This window comes from Aspergillus stella-maris (genome assembly GCF_047715825.1).
Source record: "Aspergillus stella-maris strain CBS 113639 unplaced genomic scaffold BDV14scaffold_3, whole genome shotgun sequence".
NCBI classification, from domain to species: Eukaryota; Fungi; Ascomycota; class Eurotiomycetes; order Eurotiales; family Aspergillaceae; genus Aspergillus; species Aspergillus stella-maris.
Genome location: NW_027396797.1, coordinates 934,806 through 951,515, shown reverse-complemented (window position 1 = coordinate 951,515; position 16,710 = coordinate 934,806). Strand labels below are relative to the sequence as shown.

Genomic DNA, 16,710 nt, shown 5'->3' with positions numbered 1-16,710 from the left:
ACACAAACCCTTCGTATCATCGTCTCTGAACGTTGTCAACAGTAACAAATAGTCCGAAACACGCCCAGCCCGAATCCTCCCGACAAACCCTAAGCAAGCCAACCGAGGTCTACTCTAGCGACACGGTCATTTCAATAGCCCATGATCAAACGTTAATCTGATAATAACCTTTTCTGTACGCAGCTCTCGAATGCCCTCTTGACAAATCTGTCTCCAGCCAATAGTCCTGCCAAAAAGAAAAATACACTAACCCTAATCCTCCAATCCTATGACTACCTACCCTGAGGTGGTCACTCTGGCTCACCTCACCTCATGTCCCACGTCAGGCCTCCCGCCAGCCAACAACTTTATAGAATGTTACTCAGGATATCCGGGGCAGCCGAGATATGCATAGATATGCCAATAAGGTTCTGTAGCCAAAGACCCAGTCTCTACATTCTCAACTCATATCAGGCCTCCCGCTCATGTATTAAATGTTTGCCCGACAGCTTCAAGCACCGAAAATAGACATTCTAGATTCGAGTAACTAACTTTTTGCGAGCATAAGATGCTGACAAAGCCGTCGGGTCTCGGGAACCGGTAGGTTAGTTTGTTGGAATCGCTTATCTATGACAAGCGTCGTAAGCTTCAGCTGGGATGGATCTGTAGAGCAGAGTATGAATGTTGTGCTTATGCCGCGGTATGCGCTGCATGAATAGGCACTTTGTAGAGCTGGTTGTAGTAGCGGTGTGACGAGGGCGCGTCAGATACAGACACTACTGATATGGTTGAATGTTCCAGAATGAGGCGTTGGATTCATCTCAATCTACATACAGGGTTGGTCGGATACTGGTGCATATGCAATGTGAACAAAGGGAAAAGAAAAGGGAAAATACAGTGTCAGGAAAAGAGAAAAGAAAAAGTAAATCCGATCAAGATCTAGCCGCCAATGGTTGTCACGCATCGCACAAAGAAAAGATAGAAAGAAGCTGTACTCGAAGAGAAGGCGTCACTCGTTGACGGGTAAAGAAGCGCAGCCCGGTAGTAGTACATTATTAAAACGGGTAGTAAGTGCGTCGTCTATCCTGATATCAAGACCCAGAGGAGGAAGAAAATCTGCAGGCGGTATGTTAGCATTGCACAACCCGCCTAATTGGAGAGTAAGCTTACCATTAGTACTCCAAACATCTTAGCAATTAGCCATCGGTTTCCTGATACCCGTGTCCAGTATTTCATTAATTCGCGTTGTGCTCCTTGCACATTATCCACCACGTCCTCGGTGTTGGCATCTATCCGTTGGATCATCTCAGACTGCTCGCTGACCATTTGCGCCAACTGGCCAAAGATGCCACCTAATTCGTTAATCGTTCTCTCGATTGCGTCGATCGCTTCACCACGAGATTGAATGTACGAGTTACTTGACTCGGCCTCCTCCATCATGAGAAGTTGCTGGTCAGACTGCATGGACGGCCGGCCCAGGGGTGATGGGTTTGATGGCTCCAGCGTCAAGAGATCTGAAGAGCCACCAGGCTGCGGCGTTCTCCGTCCGGAGGGATATAGAGGTGAATCTGACCGCTGAGTGTCAAGATTAGCCTGTGATTTGGACGATACAGACGAGACAAAGTTTTCTGTCCGTGAGCGCGATGCTTGGATATTCTTGGTGCGGACTTCGAGAACATCCTTGAAGTTAGCGCCTACATCGGCCAATTTCCCTTGTAACATGACGACGACCTAACGAATATTAGCCATGGCCCTTTTGCAATGCTATATCCCACGTACATTGTCATTATGTTCTCCTTCCTGATCCGCTTTTGACCGGTTGTTCTTTGGATGTTGTGAGAGCGTGAGAGCCTGCAGGCCCGCGATGTGTTGGTTGAGCGACGCAAGGTCCTGCTTGATGACATACGTCAACTCGGAGATCTCGACTGGTCTGTCGTCAAACAGTGTCTTGCGCTTCGCAACTAGCGCAGAGTTAGCAAGTGCACCCAGTATTCTCAAATTGACCTTGATCCTCACGTTCTGCTAGCCTCCGGAGCTTCGCCGTTGTCGCCGTTATTCCCCGTCCAATGTCCGCCGCGCGTCGAGCGAACTCTGACCGAGCCCTCTTCCCACCTTCCACACTTCCCTCTGCTGAGCCATTCGCTTGTCGGCGCTGTGCATCTGTCAAAAGCGCTTGCCGTTGCGATCCAACTTTCGAAGATGCTGCTCGTTTCTGAGCCTGGCCGAGGATGGCCTGGAATTCGCCCGTGCGATCCTGTATTGAGGGGCCGGTCATAGCGCAGACTTCAGGGTTCGGGGTCTTCCGTATTATCAGAACGCAACTGGTAATTGCGTAGCACCGGTGGTATGCGATGGATGGGTGAGACAAAGGGCGACCTAATCGATAAGGAGACGACAATAGGGGATAGACTCCGTTTGCGAAATGGCAGCGACGTCAGGTTCGAATTAACAAGAAGAGATATCTAGAGCTAAAGTATTAGGCAACAAGTGTAATTTCCATAGCAAATGATCCGGACAGTGTTTGAGATTCGCGACGATGAGACAGTCTACTTGTCCCGTCGCCGCAGGCGTCCTTCCCGATCGGACATTGGCATCACGTGACAGGTTTCTTCACGTGAAAGCACGGCCACAGGCACAGCCACCGAGGATACGCAATGAGCGTTAATGCCCCATGCGTTCAGGCAGTGACCAACGAACAACGCCCGCCCTACGCCTCAGGGGGACATTTACTACGTCAGCTTCGCATTGTCTCAATTCCTTTGCTTCTCCTCCTCAACACTCTCGTTTTGCGACTGACGCTGTGTCGAGCTATCATACCCTTTCCCTTCCTTTGTTGCAAACCTCCTTTACTACTTCTCTCCCACTTTGACCTCCATTCCACTCCTCCCCGCACGGCCATAATCGCTGAAACTTGCTGCCTTGAGCTGCTCAACTTGTGACACTGCACACGACCAGGCGTCAAGACTGTCTCAGCGCTTGGGCATGCCGATCGCGACTTTGCACTGGTCTAATTGCGAATGTTGATAAGCTGTTAAAAACAGCTAGCCATAACTATGTCGGGTCCGCCGCAGCGCCCGTAAGCCGCAGCACCCGAGTCTATACTACTATTGCATGATCCATGCTAATTATTGCTTTCTATTAGTCCCTTTATTTCCCACAACTCGAGCCCGCTCTCTCCTTACCCGCGTAACGAAACACCCGTGTCATTCAAGACAAATGTAAACCGTGCGAAAACGAAGCGTTGGGTAAACGCGAAGAAGTATTCTTACGATGGTGACGATTGGGGTGAAGATGAATATGGAGAATATGAGTATGACGATGAACCGTCGCAATCGCAGGCAGCTGGTACAAATCGAAGCATCCCTGATGTGTCGAGTACCTTGTCAAAGGAAACAGCGCGTCCTCCACTACCCAGTACAGATCGCGCACGCTCCATGGAGCGAGCTCAAACAATGCCAATAGAGGCTCCAGCCACTTCCGACAGTCCTACAACGCCTATTATTCGTCCAGCGGACATCTATAAACGCATGCGAGAGGAACAGAAGCCTTCCCAGCCAACCTCACCATCGACAGATGACCATACACTAGCCGCGGGTGCTCCTGTGAACCCAGCGCCTATCAGCGCTACTTCGTCTTTCGAGACCAGTGCTCCTCGTGAAGCAAACACGGAGGGCGTAGCCCATCAAGTTACAGCCGAGAACGACGTCCCGACTATCGCGTTACCTGAAATGAAGCGCATGTCCGCGTTTGGTTCCAACTTCTTCGCTGACCCTGAATCAGCTCCTTCAGCTCCTTCAGCTCCCCAAAACAGTCAAGATCCGGGGCCACACCAGCTCCAGCACTCCTCTTCTCTCGGTTTCCGTTCAGCCGTCAATCAAGCCTTTGACGTTCCCGAGACCCCTAGCACAACCGCTGATAGTGTCGCTCGTTCGAACAGCGACAGCACTGCAGGCATCAGTCCCATCATGGCTCGGCGCGATACCACCGATGACAAGACTCCTACCATTCCAGAAGAGCCCAGTGAACATGCAGACACACCGACCGAAGGCAAAATTGTCTTCAAACCTGGTCATCGACGAGACTTGAGCATTCCTAGTCCTGGCAACAGCCCTTCTCGCAGGCCCGAAATTGCTGGACCGGAGACCAGCGCATCATCTGACTTGGCCCAAGTCACCGCGGGAACGCCTACAGAGCCCCAACCAAGTTACTCTCAGCTGCCTTACCAACAATCAAGGTCGGATTTGCCAGCCCCTCTCAACGTTCAGACTACAATGGTTCCTGGACCAACGGCGTCAACCGAAAACATCCCCGTCATTATTCCAACAAGCGCGGAGACTTCTCCGGAGGATACTGAGAACGATCGGTTGAGGAAGGAGATCATTCGCTCTCTAAGTCGCGAGAACTCTCCCTCCGAGCATCAAGACAATGATACCCCTCCGCAGACTAGCGGGCAGCCCAGCCTCTTTCCGGGTGAGTATGAGGGCTATAATAAAGGTGAGCCGCAGTCAACCGATGTCCCACAGCCTCTCGCGGCTCCGATTCAGACGCCTCCAATCGAGCAACCTACCCCTATCGCACCACAGGGCAAGCCCAAACTCAAGAAGCGTTTCTCTTGGGAAGAGTCTTCTGGTGACGATGAGCCTACCCCTGTCCCTCAGGAGCAACCCTCTCGGCCGCCCCCTATGCCCGGACAATTTCCCTTCTCCCAGGAGAGTGTCCATCCAGAGTCCGTGGTGGCCCCCGCTACCCAGCCAGCAGAAACAGCGAATCCCATAAACAGCACGGACGAAGTTCCACCCGAGAAGCCTCAGCTCACGGTTGTGCCGCCGTTGCCTGTTGACGATACTACAAGCCTCTCATCCAGCGGCCATGAGCGTACATTCTCTCAAAATACCGAAGCGCTCGGTCAGGCGGAAGAAGGAGAGCTTTTCAATCCCGGACAGCAGCTGCATCTGGAGCCGCCGGCGCCACTGCCCCCTCCTTCTAATGAAGCAGGCTTGCTTGGATTCAAGGATATTCTTGGGATACAGTCATCCGAAGGGCGAGTCCAAGCGTTTGATCGGACCCGGGATCAATTCGCAGGTATCGACACCGGCCTCGCCCATTGGCTTCACGTTACGGTTTATGCTCATCCAGAGCATACCGACGTCATTGAGCGCAACGCGAAGCCTCTGTCGGAAGAATTCAAGAACAGCGTCCCGCGTAACAAATTCCCCAAGTTGACGTCCCTAGGCAACCTTGCCTCTTCACTCCAAGATGGATCTCACTCGACATCCGGCCACATTAGGCGGCCCTCTGCTCCACTTGGTTCCATGAGACAACAATCAGGAAAGGACTTCCTGCACACTGCGGGTGCCCTAGGTGGACAAGCCGGCAAAGCTGCCAAGGGCCTGTTCTCCCGAGGTCGGAACAAATTAAAGGGCGGAGGGTCTGAAAAGGTAGAACCTTAATTTCGTTTGGGTGCTTCTTGACCGCATCGTTTGCTTTACGAACTTTCAACCTTTCTACTTGTTCTTGTTCTTATGATATGGGAGCCTTTGCTTGTATATGTTCAACTCCCGCCTTGTTCTACATATTTGCTCTTTGTCTATTGCTCTTATAATTGATACCAAGGCATGTTGTAATTGAATTTATCTTGAGACGCGAGTCAGAATGTGGCACGAGATGATGTTTGCAGAATAGCCTGTGCACCCATTCCCATGTCCCAAATGGCTCCTGCCTCTTCTTTTGCCTCTCGTTCTCTTGTTCCTTGTGTCGCCTCTAATTTCCTGGTGGTTACGATGTAGGGGTTCCAAGCGATGCGAGGATATCACAGGCCCGTACGACTTTCAGACCTTCAGCCGGATGCTGAGCTTAGCCTAGATCTAGACGACCCCCTGGACCTGCATAATCCTTTCTTGAGGAGGCACGGCAATGCAGACTCAACAAGGGGTGGGGAATATTTCTTTGTCCAACCTTCTTCGCTGACTGCTGCTAGTGGACTATATGGCGAACAAAGCGGTGGTCAGCAATGCCCAGCAGGCTTCAGCCAATGCAATCCCTGTCCTGTTGAGACGCAAGAGGAGCCGCACCAGGACTATTCTTCTCTTTCAGCCAGTAAGAATAAAACCGCTGCGTGTGACGGTGCTGATCCATTGGGCGCTAAACCACACTTTGGCCTCCAACCTCGAAGAAAGGTGCAAATCGACGGCGAGAACGAGGCCAACAACCTGGATATCCCTGTACCTTATGAAAAACAACTAGTAGGGCGCGTACAGACCCCAATCCTTCACGACACTTTCGTCCAAAGCCGCGACTCCTTTCTCCCCTTGTACCAACTGCCGTCGGTCCCGTCCTTAGGCGAGCACGAAGCCGATCTGGGCCCGTCGCCGCCGCTCGCTCAGAAGCTTGGTGAGTTCCTCAATTTCAATCCCATTGGGACGAGGATTCCGACTGGTGGCTGATTTTCTCCGCCAGCCCAGAACAATCGATCTGCTCAGCTGTCACTTGAACTTGACCCCGACGTGGGCGCCTCGCAGCCGCGTCACCTTGGCGGCAGAACTCGGGGTCGTAGCGACAGGAGCACCTCGAGCCTAGCGGAAAATAACCTTTCTCAAAGCGCTTTGGCTCAGCGTGAGGTTATTCAGACTTCGCCGGCCCGAGCGAACGTTCGCCCGGCTTCTAACCCTGGACTGCAGTCACCCTTTCCTTCCAAGCATGACTGGTCGCACCGGCCAGAACAGATATCCTCGTCGCGGGACCCCGCAGCACTTAGACTCTCTGCCTCGCCCATGGAGAAGCTGAAGAACGTCGGCCGGTTTCGCCGAATTTCCATGGGGCCAGATCAGCCCGACTACAAAAGTGAACAGCCAAGGAAGCACTTCAAATTGAGCGTAAGGTAGCCCTTCACCTATGCACGGGTGAGAGCCTGGTTTCTGACTCGGTCTAGGGTATCTTCAGCCGCCACCAGCATAGAAAGTCGGCGCCCCCGCAGCCGATTCTCGAGTCCTCTTCAGAAGGCAGCACCAGGCATTACCTCGCGCCGACGTCCTCTCGGCCAGATTCTAGAATCGCTAGCTCCTCCATTTCCTCATTTGATCAGCATGAACGACCTATCTCCCTCCCAGACGCCCGCAATACCTATACTAATGGCCGACGTCAACCTACCGAAGGCTTCTTTGCTCACGAATCGCCAGAATCCTTCACAGTCGCCAAGGCACATCCACCCCATCTTCGCGGTGCCGCAAGCTCAGACCGGATAAGGATGAGTGACCCAACACCCATCGACCCTAGGAGGCTCTCACCCCATTCCCTGCCCTACCCACCACGGCATCCCCACGTTTCATCATCCTCGCGACTCGGCTCCCCCCTTCCTACAGCTACCAGTTCCCCAATCCCTCGCACACCCCCATCCCGCGGTCGCTCCGAAGAGCGCACCTACGCACAAGACCTACACCTCCGCTCCCGAAGCCCCAAAGCCTTTGCGCCGCGACCAGAAGAGCGCACTCTGCCCAAGCACGACACGACCGATCCAGCCTATAGACTAGGCGCCTTCCGCTCCTCAAACCCGCGCACGAGTCGCTCAGGTGACCAGGAACTCCCATGGAAAATCACCATCCCAGGCGAGGAGCACACCGAGCCCACAACGACGACCAGCACATCTGCCTCATGGCGCCAGGAAACAGAGGAGATACTGAACGTCACCCGCCTACCTACATACCAAGAAGATGAGGAAGAATACGGACCACCTGCACTTGCGCAACAACTCCTAGACGAGAAACGGCGTCCGCCTCTGTCTGAACATCCCGCCATGTTGGCACCTACGTCCCATCCGAACCCGAACCTTAACCTCAATTTCACCTCCAGTCCCGATCCAATTCCAAACCCTACCTCCCCAGAACATCCACACCGTAGCGGTGCCCGAACAGTCAACGCCGTCGACGCCCCCGTGGAACTCCCCGTCCGAACAGATGACAACTCCAGCGAAGAAATCATGATGTCCTCTACCGCGTACCCGGGGCAGGAGTGGCGGCCGCTCGGGTTCTCTGAGTGGGATCATCAGTGACCTGACTGCAAGACCGCTTCGGAACTAGATCAACCGTTTGGAAGATGATACAGTATACAACATGCCATGATATGCGCCATGCGACATACGACATGCTCTACGTACGACATGATATGATGCGATACCCTTGTATTTTGGATATATGCGGGGTGTTTTCAATCCTTTTCATTGCTTTCGATTTGATTCGTTCTCTTCTTTCCCTTTCCATGCTTCTTCTTCTGCTGCTTCTCTTCTTGATCAGCCAACTATATAGCGAGCCACTCTGTAATATGTACACCTGCCATTTTCATTTGTCTAGATCGTCATAACTACTTTTATCTATATTTGAATGCATTTACAATCATTCTTAAAGTGATGAAAACAACCCTTTATAGTGGAATTTTCCTTTTATATCCTGTATCAAGGGATACTATACAAATTCTATAGCGGAGACGATATACAAGAGCCCGCCTCTACCAAAAGACAGGCAGATTATCCCTCAAAAACACTATGATTCAACTCAACCCCCATATCCTTCGCCACAGACGCCATCTGCGCCTCAAGATCATCCTCCATCCCACCCCCCAAATGCAAAAACTGCCTCACCTTGGTAAAATAAAAGAAGATATCGCTCGAAAACAACACAGCACGGAACAGCAAATGGCGGCCTAGATTCCGTACTTTCTCAAGAAGCGGGAGTTCAGGGCTTTCGACGAGCGCGCGCGAAGCCCATAGCCCTGTAATCTTGATTCTGTTAACGGGCGAGCCAAGGAATTGGTTGTTCCCTTGCACGATACGCAGGTTGCGGCCGATAAAGATTAATTGGCGCGGCCATTTATCTTCATCGCCTAGGATTTCGCGGACGGCTTTGCGGGAGGCTTGTTGGAGCTCGTATTGTCGCTGGGCGCGCTCGGATTTGCTTAGTCTTTCGATGCCTTGTTGTGTGGACATGTTGCCGCCGCGGTATGGTTTCAAGAGTGTAGCCGAGGCAAAGATATCTGCGTTATTGACGCCCCAATCGCTTACGATGGAGCCGATGGTGTCATTGTCAAAGGTGAGGAGTGATTTCCAGAAGAGGGCGTACTGGTGCCGAAAAGCAGGGTTCATGTGGATGTACAGGCCGTGGTCGATGAGGACGAGCTCAGAGTGCCCGTTTGGTTTGCGGCGGATGAAGATGTTGCCTGGGTGCGGGTCGCAGTGGACGAGACCCCAGAGGAACATTTGCGCTGAGAAAAGGTCGACCATTGTGGTCATTACTTCCTTTAAGGAGAGGCCGAGACCGCCGCGGCCGTTGCGGCCTCGCCATTCGTCTCGTTCGGGTTTGATTTTGTGGCTTGATCTGCGTGCGGCCAGGGCTGAGGGGGATGGGGACTGTTTCGTCTTGGGAAAGTCAAGAGGTGTTCCGCCGCAGCCAGGACTGCCTTGTCGCCAGCCTCCGCGCCATGGGCGGGTGATGGAGTCTTTATCCCAGAGTCGGATTCCCTCCACCCACTCGGCTGTCATGACGCGCCTGGAGCTGAGTTCGCGGAAGACCTTGGGGATATATACGCGGTCGCGGAGACGAGATTCGCCTGCGACGAATTTGGCCATGTTTTCAGAGTTGTCGGCTTCGTTCGCAAAGTCGGTCTCGAGGAACAGGCGCTCGCTGATGTAGGGAACAAGGCTGTAGAACGGAATATCGAACACTTTGCTGTAGATCCACGTCACAACCCTTGTTTGTCAGTATAAGCCTCCACAGAAAATAGGTCAAGAACATACTTGAAAGCCCATAGATCCCATTCTATTTGCCGCGCAATTTCCCGTTTCTGGATCTTGATCGCAACCTCTCTTCCATCCGCTAGCCGAGCCCAATGAACCTGAGCGACACTAGCACTTGCTCTGGCCACACGTTCCATGACACCCTTATCGGGATCACCGCTGAAGGAGACACCAAAGACCTCTTCCGCAGACTTTCCGAAGTCCTCACGGATGACCTTTTCCACGTCTTTCCAGTCATTCTGGGGCGCATCGTCGAACATGCGCGCAAACATCTTTTGAAACTCTGGCGGTAAAATAGCGGATTGCATGGCAATCGCCTGTCCGATCTTCAAGTAAAGTCCACCATTGTGCCGCAGAAGGTCCGACAGGCGCTGCGCGTTCCGATTATGGACGTCTGCGATTGAACCGGCGAGAGGAGGGTTGGGACGGAAGTTGATCTTGTAGTCCAGGGCTACAAGCAAGCCCAGGGAGAAAGTGCGAGCGGTTCGTGTGAGAGAGGCGGCATAGAATTGGGTATCAAAAACATAAATGGTGCCGGTGATCAAGGACAGGTAGAACAGGCGGCGGAGCCACTTGCGGGTTCGACGGTAGGTCTTTGCCGGCTGGGGCTTCCCCAGCGAGCTTGGTGAAGGAGGTACAATGGGCTGGAATTCGCTACCATGTACATATTGGCGAAGCGACTGTGCGTGGAATAGACGTGAAGGAGGAGTATGGGGGACATGTGAGCGGAGACGGTGCGGGGAGCGGACGAGGTTCGTGAGCGAAGAGCTCGGGCGAAGTGCCCTAGACAGAGCGGTAGATGCCATCGAAGGGATATCAAGATGTGCACAAAAAAGGAATCATGGCGATGAAGCGATAGAAAAGAAGAGTGAGACGGTGATGGCGCAGTTAACGGAGGTAAGGCGATGATGAAAGTGAGCTGCGTTCGGCGATTTGCCGCCGAGACCCCGACGGAGATAACATCAGTCTTACACTATCAATCTCGATCTATACTCTTGGTGTATTATGGACTATTCTATAACTTCAGAATGTGTACATCTGGTCCATTACCGGCTGGTATGTCAACGACTTGCACACTTTGGCGTACTCCCTCATATTGTTTGGTATAATCTCCTCCCACAGCTCGTCTGACTCCAGATACTCCAGCTGCTTGCGACACACCGGTTCTGACACGATCGGGAGTAAAGTGGGCAGGTTGGTAAGCGCGGTTTTAACAAAATACTTCTTGAAACAGTGTCCAAACGCAGCGAGGATGTGAGAATCGGAGCAAATGTCGCGTCCCTCGAGTTTTGGTCCGCATTGCTGCTTGATGATGTGGGCTGCGTCGTCTCCCAGCTTTATCATCGCCTCCTCCGATTTGGGGGCATTGAGGGTCTGCATCACGCTTCGAACGGCGGGGAGGAAGGTGTTATTGCGAGTCCAGAGGTCCCAGTGAGGTACTGTTGGCTGACATCCTCGATCGCAGATTTCGCGCTGGAATTTGTTGAACAGGTCGTTCGGTCGGGCGGCCAGCGCTGTCACGACCTTGATACAGACTGGGCTGAACTTGGCGGCCGTAAAGGGGAGGAAGAGTAGTAGTAGCGGGAGTAGTGTAGTCAGACGCATCATAAATGGACTTGAGATTGTGTAGAGTGGTAAGGAAGTGAAAGAAAAATCCAGGGGCAGATCGATTTGGCTGTGGAGGATCGACAGAATATATTCCCCGCACTTCTTTCTTCATCAGTACCACACTCTCTCAACCATCATCTTCAAACCTTTGAAGGACATCTTGTCACGTCCTCTTCAAACTGGGGCAGAAGGATGCTGGAAAACAATGTGCGACACCACTTGGACCTGTTGATTTTAGTATGATATGAGATTATTTCTTCTTAAAACCCCGCGTCATTTCTCCTTCTTACCTCTTCTCCAAGTCCAGCTGCTGTTCGCTTATCATCAACCTCACCCACAATGTCACCGCTGAACCTCGTCGAGATCGATTCGCTGGATGCATACGTCCTCATTGATAATGAATTGGACCCGATGTCTCCCATTGCCCCAGACACTGTCCAGGTGTCTGGGCAGATGGGTCATTTGGCCATGGGATCGCCGCATCACCTGGACGACAGAGGGGAAGCACACAAGGAACTTCGAATGGAGGATATATGCTGCTCGGCGCACGGCCTATCAATTATCTTGGTACGCAGTAAACACCGTATCGATCACCTGACGCCGCTAATTCTCTAGACTGCCACAAAAGGTGACCAGAAGCACTCAATCCTCTTCGATGCTGGCCCAGAAGAAGAGGCGTGGGAGAGGAACGTTGGCCGGCTGAAACTGGATTTGTCTGCAGTCGAGCTGGTGCAACTTTCCCACTGGCATCGAGATCACTCAGGTAGGTCGTAGATGCCTGTGTGAAGTCATAGCTAAGTGAAGCATCAGGCGGACTTCTACGGGCGGTTCGGATGATCAGTGAGGCGAGAAAGGCCAGCGAATCTCCCAAAGATCTGATAATCGATATCCACCCAAACCGGCCAGACTTTCGAGGCTTCTCGATCAGCGATAACATCATCTCGTTCCAGGCGGATCCCTCTTTCGAGGAGCTCGAAGCTGCTGGCGGAACCATCCAAAAACACGATGAAGCTCATACCGTGTTAGATGACTTCTTTCTCATATCTGGCGCGATACCCCGGCGGACTCCATATGAGACAGGGCTCAAATATGGGATGCGGTTCGACAAGAGTGATAATGAGTGGACGTCTGATGAAGCCATCGCCGATGAACGGTTCATCATGTGTAATATTAAAGGTCTGTTATGACCCTGCTATATAGACTCACATGCAACGCTAACAAGCCCAGACAAAGGAGTCGTCATGCTCACTGGCTGCAGCCACGCCGGTGTCGTCAACTGCACGCAGCATGCGCTCGAGCTTGCGGGGCCATCTGTTCCTCTTCACGCCGTAATTGGAGGCTTTCATCTAGCCACGAGCGATGCAAAACAGATAGACAGCAGCATCAGAGACTTACTGAAGCTAGATCCCGCTGTACTGCTCCCGGGGCACTGTACCGGCTGGAGGGCTAAATTTGCTATCGAGAAGCGGCAGCCTGGGATGCTCATCCCTTGCTCGGTCGGTTACAAAATAACGTTTTAGGCCTTGAAACTAAGACCTGAGTTGACATCTAGAGCATCATCACAGGCTATCATGAAGCCATCGCAATACGAGCTAGCCGAGGATAGTTGCGGCTGCAGGGTTCTCCGCACTGTTCAAAGTACTCAACCAACCACATGAAGCTGAAGCACTTCATACACCTTGACTCAGGAAGATCGACTCCGCTCTTCGTGTCTCACAGGCTCGCTATCGTTAAAAGACTACAATCACCAGAGTGTAAGTAGCAAAGATGCCAGCCTCGAAAAGATGGACCTCAAGATATACATCCTAGCCCTTGCAAGCCCGGTCATTGCACTGGGCGGGTTTATCATACTCTATATACTCACCAGACCGATTAGGCTGTTTCTCCATGACCAACGAGTATACTGGAAAGGAGGGGTGCATGCCCCTCAGGGTCCGAGAGATATCATTTCAGGTATCTGGATTGCTACATCAAACCACCTGATGAACAGGGCTAAGAGTTGAAAGCTACCCGCTTTTTCTTCGCTATCATCAAGGCACAAAAGGAGCATCGTCTTTACGAGTTCTTCAACACGTGCTTTGAACATGGCAATCCGGCATCGCCAAATTGCGTCGAGAGCAACCTCTTTGGTTCATTCCGCGTGATACAAACCCGCGAACCCGACCATCTCAAGGCCGTCCTGACTGGCAAGTTTGCGGACTTTGGCAAGGGCGAGCTTTTCCACAAGCTGTGGATCCCGTTTCTTGGGGACAGTATCTTCACCACAGATGGGAAAGAATGGCAAGGTAGTCGAAACCTGATCAGACCGATGTTTATCAAAGACCGTATCAGTGACCTTGACATCTTCGAGCGCAAAGTTCAGACCATGCTTAGCCTATACAGTCCTTCGGGCGAAGTCACGGATGTCATGGACTTGTTCTACCGGATGACGCTTGATGCCATTACTGAATTCCTACTTGGGAAAGGCATCAATAGTCTCAAGAACCCACAAGCCGACTTTGCCTTGGCTTTTGCAGACGTTCAGCGCATCCAAACGATGTTGACAATGATTGGGTAAGTCACCAGATCAGACTGGATGGCTAGTGCTAACAGTTCCAGTCCTGCACAACGGTTCTATCCTCGTGGAGACTACAACAAAGGACTTAAAGTTATCAACGACTTTGTCTGGCCTTTTGTACATGAAGTACTAGACCTGCAAGCCCACGATATAGAGAAGGGGTCAAGCTCGGAGAAATCCTTCACCTTCCTTCATGCTCTGGCAAACTACACCCGTAACCCCAAAACTATCCGCGACCAGGTGGTATCTGTTCTCCTGGCCGGCAGGGATACAAACGCCGCAACACTCTCCTGGACCTTTTACGACCTTTCCCACTACCCGGAGATCTACTCAAAGCTCCGCGAAGAGGTTCTACAAAAGGTCGGCCCAACTCGAGCCCCAACATACGAAGACCTCAAGAACATGCCCTACCTGCGACACACAATCAATGAAGCCCTCCGCCTCTACCCAGCCGTGCCATACAACATCCGCTTTGCGCTCACAGACACCACCCTTCCTAACGGGGGCGGACCCAACGGCGATCTTCCCATCACGCTACTCAAGGGTGACGCAGTGGCATACTCAACATACGCTATGCAACGCCGTGCAGACCTATACCCACCTGTCTCTGAGAAGTTTGCAGACCCAGGCATCTTCTCCCCGGAGCGCTGGGAAGTCTGGTCGCCGAGACCATGGCATTATATACCATTCAATGGCGGTCCACGGATCTGTATCGGACAGAACTTTGCTCTTGCTGAAATGGGGTATACCATTGTCAGGATTGTGCAGCGGTATGAGCGGATTGAGTATGAGGGCGAGTGGGAGAAGCAGTTTCATAAATCGGAGATTGTTGGAACGCCGGGGATGGGAGTTAAGTTGCGGATGTATGAAGCGGAGTGTTCTTGATCACGACCACGAAAGGTGTTCGATGTTGTTCAGATGAGAATCATCTATGGCATTGCCCACCAGGAAGGCCAACTTTGTGCTGTTTACAACGGGCGTTGTCTTGATAGCCAATTGAACTCACTTTGTCGAAAGCAGTCTGGATTGGTACAATCAAGTAGACCGATTTTACATGTACATGAAGATGATCTGAGCAGTAACCTTGAGCATATGCACTTCACATACTTCTCCTCAGCCCATGAATCGTATCTACGGCACTAGATGCGATGCCCATCTGTACCAACTCCAGCTTGGTTTCTGAACCCTGAGACGGCGAATCAGAAAGCCAGCAAGCAAGTATTGTTTGATTGTACCTGAAAACTACCAGCCTTTCTCTATACTCCAAATACACCTAAGGCACCATTCCATCGCCATTCCACGCCCAGCCAAAACCTGCAGTTTGACCTCCTTCAAAGCAAAACAACCTGGATCTCGCGCCAATTCCTCTGCCATTCCTCATTGCAATCTGCAATTTAGGAGTACATACGGGGTAGACTAGACTATAGTACGGTGTAAACCTCGCTCGATCAATACCATTCAATTCAATTGATCCTGATAATCCCCCACGCTCATGAATATCCCTACCCCTGACAAGGCATACTCCTGAAATTAAACAGGCAAACTGATTGACATCCTTATGTAAATCCCTGACTAGTGACAACCGTATTATCATTGATAAGAAACCAAAGCTGTTCCGAAACAGTAAACAACACGAGCAAATCAGATCGAGGCGCGCATGCAGAAAATGCGAAATGCAATGCCTTGCATGGTATGCCCAGCCAAACAAACAGCTTACCACTTTCCACATCCATAAGTTCCAATTTCCCAAAGCAAACGCCAAGGTAATAATTAGGAATTGGGTTGAGGAATGCTGGGCTAGCGAGTCAGATGTCGATCCCCCGGGCTGAGTTACTTTGACTTGTCGATTGTATGGAGTCTTGGGGTTTTGACGATTTGGAGGAGAGATAAAGCTGCTGCCTCGATGCGATGGATTCGTCAGTGTTTCTAATTCTGTTCAGGGTCTACTTCTTTCTTCTTGGGGTATACTCGGGACTGAAGATCGTGGGGTTGGGGCTGTGTTGATTATTTTAGAAACAATTCTACCTATCTACCTATCTATCTATACAGTTGTCAAGTACAAGTAAATAGGCATCACAATAAACTCAATAGCCTCACCTTATCCAAGTCCAAGTCCGAAAGCAAGCCAGGCAACATTCCGCCAAGACAAGAATTCCAATTCCAATCCTTGTTCCGAACAACAAAAACAAACACCATCAGCATCCAGTAAGCGCAGTAGAGGAATGCATGGCAGGGGTCTTGGCTTGTCCCGACTGGTCTGCGCAAAACAGCCCGTCGCGTCGCAATAATTGACTTTAGCACTCTGACTTGAAGACACAGAGACTGAAGTGTAACAATAAAGGGATGCCAAGCGCCCTTGCCTGATTCCTCTATTCCTCTGCGTCCATCGCAATTGCTTGGCACCGGGTCTTTTTGGGTTGTCTTACGGAGTCTTACTTTCGGTGTTCTTATCGCCTTGCTTCATTGCTTTTGCTATCCTGTCCTGCCCTGTTCGTCACATACGCACAGCACAGTAACTCCGCTATTGCTCACTTCTACATGCCTAGCCTTGGCTTGATTCCCTCCATTCCATTACCAAGACCAAGACAATGATCGACGCGGAGTTTGAACGAGATATCACTATCGACTCGGGACATTCAGGGTTTCAGGCCCGAGCACATCCTTCTTTACTCCGTCTGCATCGATTCATAGATAGATAATCTAGACTCTAGATAGGTCCGTGATCGACCGGGCCAAGTCCGAGCTGCAGGCTGGAGGGCACGAGAATCGGTGAATCCCTGGTTCT

At 51.6% G+C, this 16,710-nt stretch overlaps 5 protein-coding genes across 5 annotated transcripts; 2 read left to right on the top strand and 3 right to left on the bottom strand.

Annotated features, from left to right (window-relative positions):
* Window positions 1-579: 579 nt before the first annotated feature.
* Window positions 580-2,514, bottom strand: BDV14DRAFT_164453 (t-SNARE syntaxin). Its single transcript, XM_073767183.1, has 4 exons — window positions 1,996-2,514; window positions 1,759-1,940; window positions 1,150-1,710; window positions 580-1,095 (listed from the first exon to the last, which is right to left on the bottom strand). The coding sequence occupies exons 1-4, from the start codon at window positions 2,252-2,254 to the stop codon at window positions 1,060-1,062; spliced, it is 1,038 nt and encodes a 345-aa protein (XP_073633111.1). The 5' UTR covers window positions 2,255-2,514; the 3' UTR covers window positions 580-1,059.
* An 899-nt stretch (window positions 2,515-3,413) lies between these two features.
* BDV14DRAFT_187037 (uncharacterized protein) lies at window positions 3,414-8,023 on the top strand (the record flags this gene model as incomplete). Its single annotated transcript, XM_073770904.1, has 7 exons — window positions 3,414-3,633; window positions 3,673-5,382; window positions 6,008-6,155; window positions 6,269-6,373; window positions 6,578-6,851; window positions 6,908-7,823; window positions 7,857-8,023. The coding sequence occupies 7 exons, from the start codon at window positions 3,414-3,416 to the stop codon at window positions 8,021-8,023; spliced, it is 3,540 nt and encodes a 1,179-aa protein (XP_073633110.1).
* A 350-nt stretch (window positions 8,024-8,373) lies between these two features.
* On the bottom strand, window positions 8,374-10,726 carry BDV14DRAFT_70485 (ABC1 kinase family protein). Its single transcript, XM_073777325.1, has 2 exons — window positions 9,761-10,726; window positions 8,374-9,713 (listed from the first exon to the last, which is right to left on the bottom strand). Exons 1-2 carry the CDS (start codon window positions 10,564-10,566, stop codon window positions 8,495-8,497), a joined length of 2,025 nt encoding a protein of 674 aa, XP_073633109.1. The 5' UTR covers window positions 10,567-10,726; the 3' UTR covers window positions 8,374-8,494.
* A 5-nt stretch (window positions 10,727-10,731) lies between these two features.
* BDV14DRAFT_164446 (uncharacterized protein) lies at window positions 10,732-11,458 on the bottom strand. The gene has a single exon (XM_073767182.1). It carries the CDS (start codon window positions 11,366-11,368, stop codon window positions 10,784-10,786), a length of 585 nt encoding a protein of 194 aa, XP_073633108.1. The 5' UTR covers window positions 11,369-11,458; the 3' UTR covers window positions 10,732-10,783.
* A 249-nt stretch (window positions 11,459-11,707) lies between these two features.
* On the top strand, window positions 11,708-15,004 carry BDV14DRAFT_209145 (cytochrome P450; the record flags this gene model as incomplete). Its single annotated transcript, XM_073775576.1, has 7 exons — window positions 11,708-11,935; window positions 11,984-12,131; window positions 12,179-12,544; window positions 12,596-12,881; window positions 13,236-13,321; window positions 13,375-13,921; window positions 13,967-15,004. 7 exons carry the CDS (start codon window positions 11,708-11,710, stop codon window positions 14,808-14,810), a joined length of 2,505 nt encoding a protein of 834 aa, XP_073633107.1. The 3' UTR covers window positions 14,811-15,004.
* Window positions 15,005-16,710: the final 1,706 nt, after the last annotated feature.